This window comes from Lagenorhynchus albirostris, chromosome 1 (assembly GCF_949774975.1).
Source record: "Lagenorhynchus albirostris chromosome 1, mLagAlb1.1, whole genome shotgun sequence".
In the NCBI taxonomy this organism is placed as follows: Eukaryota; Metazoa; Chordata; class Mammalia; order Artiodactyla; family Delphinidae; genus Lagenorhynchus; species Lagenorhynchus albirostris.
In genome coordinates, this window is record NC_083095.1 from 154,042,293 (window position 1) to 154,045,947 (window position 3,655).

General features: G+C 41.8%; 1 protein-coding gene across 1 annotated transcript; it reads left to right on the forward strand.

Annotated features, from left to right (window-relative positions):
• Window positions 1-519: 519 nt before the first annotated feature.
• On the forward strand, window positions 520-1,050 carry LOC132532298 (large ribosomal subunit protein eL21-like). The gene has a single exon (XM_060170667.1). The coding sequence runs from the start codon at window positions 540-542 to the stop codon at window positions 969-971; it is 432 nt and encodes a 143-aa protein (XP_060026650.1). The 5' UTR covers window positions 520-539; the 3' UTR covers window positions 972-1,050.
• Window positions 1,051-3,655: the final 2,605 nt, after the last annotated feature.

Consider the following 3,655-nt stretch of genomic DNA (forward strand, 5'->3'; position numbering starts at 1 on the left):
GAATAGATCGAGGCATAGATATAATGAACCAGATTCTGTACACCTAGAACACACACAATATTTTATCAAATTTGCTCTGATAATAAATAAAAATTAAATTTAAAAAGCAAACAAGAAGTGAGGAGATTTAAGCTCTTGGGGGTTTGCCCTGGCACATTTCACTCTAATTTGCAGCCTGCTAACACGATTTCCAGGAAGGCTGTGTTGCCCAAAAAGCCAGATTTGGAAATGTAGAAATGCTGCCGCCTTGTGGCCGTTTCCCGCAAAAGCGGCTTTAAACCCACAGCTAACGGTCACTTAACATTCACACGGACTCAGGGCAGTAAAGGACACGTGACCTCAAAAATGTCCTGAGCTGCAGGGCAGTAAAGGATACGTGACCTCAAAAATGTCCTGAGCTGGGAATGGCCAAACAAATTAAAAACAGGCCAATGTTTCAAGGAGATAGTATGAAGAGGTAAGTTTTATTCACTCTTCTTCAAAAAAAGAAAAATGGCTTCTTTTCGGCCGGAACCGCCATCTTCCAGTAATTCGCCAAAATGACCAACACAAAGGGAAAGAGGAGGGGCACCCGCTACATGTTCTCTAGGCCTTTTAGAAAACATGGCATTGTTCCTTTGGCCACATACATGCGAATCTACAAGAAAGGTGATATTGTAGATATCAAGGGAATGGGCACTGTTCAAAAAGGAATGCCCCACAAATGTTACCATGGCAAAACTGGGAGAGTCTACAATGTTACCCAGCATGCTGTTGGCATCATTGTAAACAAGGGCAAGACTCTTGCCAAGAGAATTAATGTGCGTATCGAGCATATTAAGCACTCTAAGAGCCGGGATAGCTTCCTGAAACGGGTGAAGGAAAATGATCAGAAAAAGAAGGAAGCCAAAGAGAAAGGTACTTGGGTTCAACTGAAGCGCCAGCCTGCTCCACCCAGAGAAGCACACTTCGTGAGAACCAATGGAAAGTAGCCTGAACTGTTGGAGCCCATTCCTTATGAATTCATGGCATGATGGGTGTAAAGAAAATAAAAGACCTGGACTGTGTAAATGTTTCTCTTAATTGAGTAGAAGTGTGTGACCCCCTTCCCCAAACAAATATTTAAAGCACATTTTAATTGTGTCCGAATTCAGTGGGTGACATCTTTTTACTTTTCAAATTTAGTGGGTTTTATTCCTGAAAGACGTGAGGTAATTTGTTGTGCAGTATACTCCATTGATTAATACACTGCTAGATATTACTTATAAAAAAAAAAGAAAAATGGATAACAGCTCAACATCAGGAATTATTAGACTCATGCAAATCTAATCTACATAAAGGATTCAACTCACACAAGTCAACTACCATCGGCAAAAGTCAACAAACAATAAATGCCGAAGGGGTTTTAGAGAACTGTGTACCCTCTAACTGCTGGTGAGATGTAAAGTGGTAACAGCCAATAATGAGAACAGAAAGCAGCTGCATTTAAAAGTAAAAATTGAGCAACCATTCCATCCAGCAGGGCCACTGCTGAGCCTCTCACCTGAGAAGACCAGAGCCGAGAAGACACAGGCTGCAAGAGCTGCACTGCAGCCATTTTCACAATAGCCAAGGCACGGAAGCAACCAAAATGTCCATCAACAGATGAATGGATAAAGAAGTGGTCCATGTACACAAAGGCATACTAACGATGGGAAACAAGGAAACACTGCTCTTTGCGTCACCATAGATGAGCCCAGAGATAATCACAGAACATGAGGTAAGTCGGAAAGTAAAAGACATATATCCTATAATATCACTTATAGGCGTTATCTAACAACTGAGAGAAAGGAACATATTTCCACAGAGAAAGGCAGTCACAGACTTAGAAAACAAACCACGCTTATCTAAAAGGAAAGGTGGGGGGAATGGATAAATTAAGATTAGGGTTACCATAGGTATACAAATACATATTAAATATATATATCAAAAAGACCGACCATATAGCAAGGGAGGTCTACGGAACACTCTGCAGTAATTTACATGGGAAGAGGATCTGTACCTGAATATATATATATATATATATATATATATATACACACACACATATATAGTACAAATGAACCACACTGTGTACACCTAAGACAAAAAATATTCTAATCGTTACCCCAATTAGAAAAATTAAAACATCGAACAAGAAGTAATGTGACATAATCTTATGCGGGGTCTTCCTGGCACATTCCATTCTACTTTACAACCTGGGAACAGGACTTCCAGAAAGGCTCTGCTGCCCTAGTAATCTGATTTGGGAATGGAGAAATGCTGCCGCCTTGTGGCCATTTCCCACAACAGCAGCTTTAAACCCAGAGCTAATGGTCACTAAATATTCACACTCATTGCAGGCCTGTGAAGGACACCTGCCCTCAAAAAAAATCCTGGGGTCGAAAATCGACCGAAAAATTCAAAAGAGGGCAACGTTCCAAGAAGACCATTTCAAGAGGTTTATTGTACTCACAGTTTTTTTTCTGTTTTTGTTTATGCATGCAAATCCAAATTACAAAATCCTGTCAGCTTACGCCAGTCAGAATGGCCATGGGTAAAATTTCTGCAAAATATAAATGCTGTAGGGGTTGTGGGGAAATGTGTACCCTCGGTTCAAAGTGGGACATGGTAAGAGCCAGTAACGAAAACACAAACAAGGTGCCTTGAAAAGGTAAATATTGAGCTACCATTCAATCAGGCATACCCACTGCAGGGCCTATGGCCTCAGAGGATGAGAATGAAAAAGACACAGGCTGGCAATCCTGCACTCCAGCTATATTTACCATAGCCAACATTTGGAAGCAACGAAAATGTCCATCAACCGGGGAGTGCACAAAGAAGAAGTGGTCCATGTACACAATGGCACGTGGCTCCAATAAAAAATATAAATTCACATTAAAAAACAAACATAAGTAAGGAGACATCAGCATTTGGGGGATTATCCGGGCACATTCCACTCTAATTTATAACTGAGGAACACCACTGGCAGGAAGGTCTGTTTCCCTAGTTACCTGAGTGGGGAAAGCAGAAATGCTGCCGCCCTCTGGCTGTTACCTGCAACAGCAGCCTTAAAACCTGTGCTAAGGGTCACTTTATATGCACAAGTACTGGAGGGCTGTAAATGAACCTGCCCTCAAAATGTCTTGAGGGAGGTAATGGCCAAGATATTACACAATGTGGCACATACTTCAGGCAAACACGATGAAGACGTAAGCTGCACTCACCGCTTGAAGAAAAAACGGACAGGCCTGAAAACTCAATTTCAAGGGATTATGAGACCCATGCAAATCCAACCACAAAGAGGTATCAGCTCAAACCAGTCAGAATAAACATCAGAAGAAAGCTACAAACAACAAGTGCTGAAGGGGTTGTGGAGAAGTGCATACCCTCAACTTTAAGTGGGACGTAACCTGGTAAGAGCCACGAATGAGAACAGAATGGACGTGCCTTTACGAGGCCAACATTGAGCTACCATATGATCCAGCAGGCCCACTCCTGGGCCTATAACCTAAGAAGACAGAATTGGAAAGACACAGGGAGGCAAATCTGCATTGCAACAGTATTACAATGGCCAAGACGTGAAAGCAACCAAGAAGTCCATCAACAGATGAGCGGACAAAGAAGAACTGGTATATGTACACACGGAATATTAGCC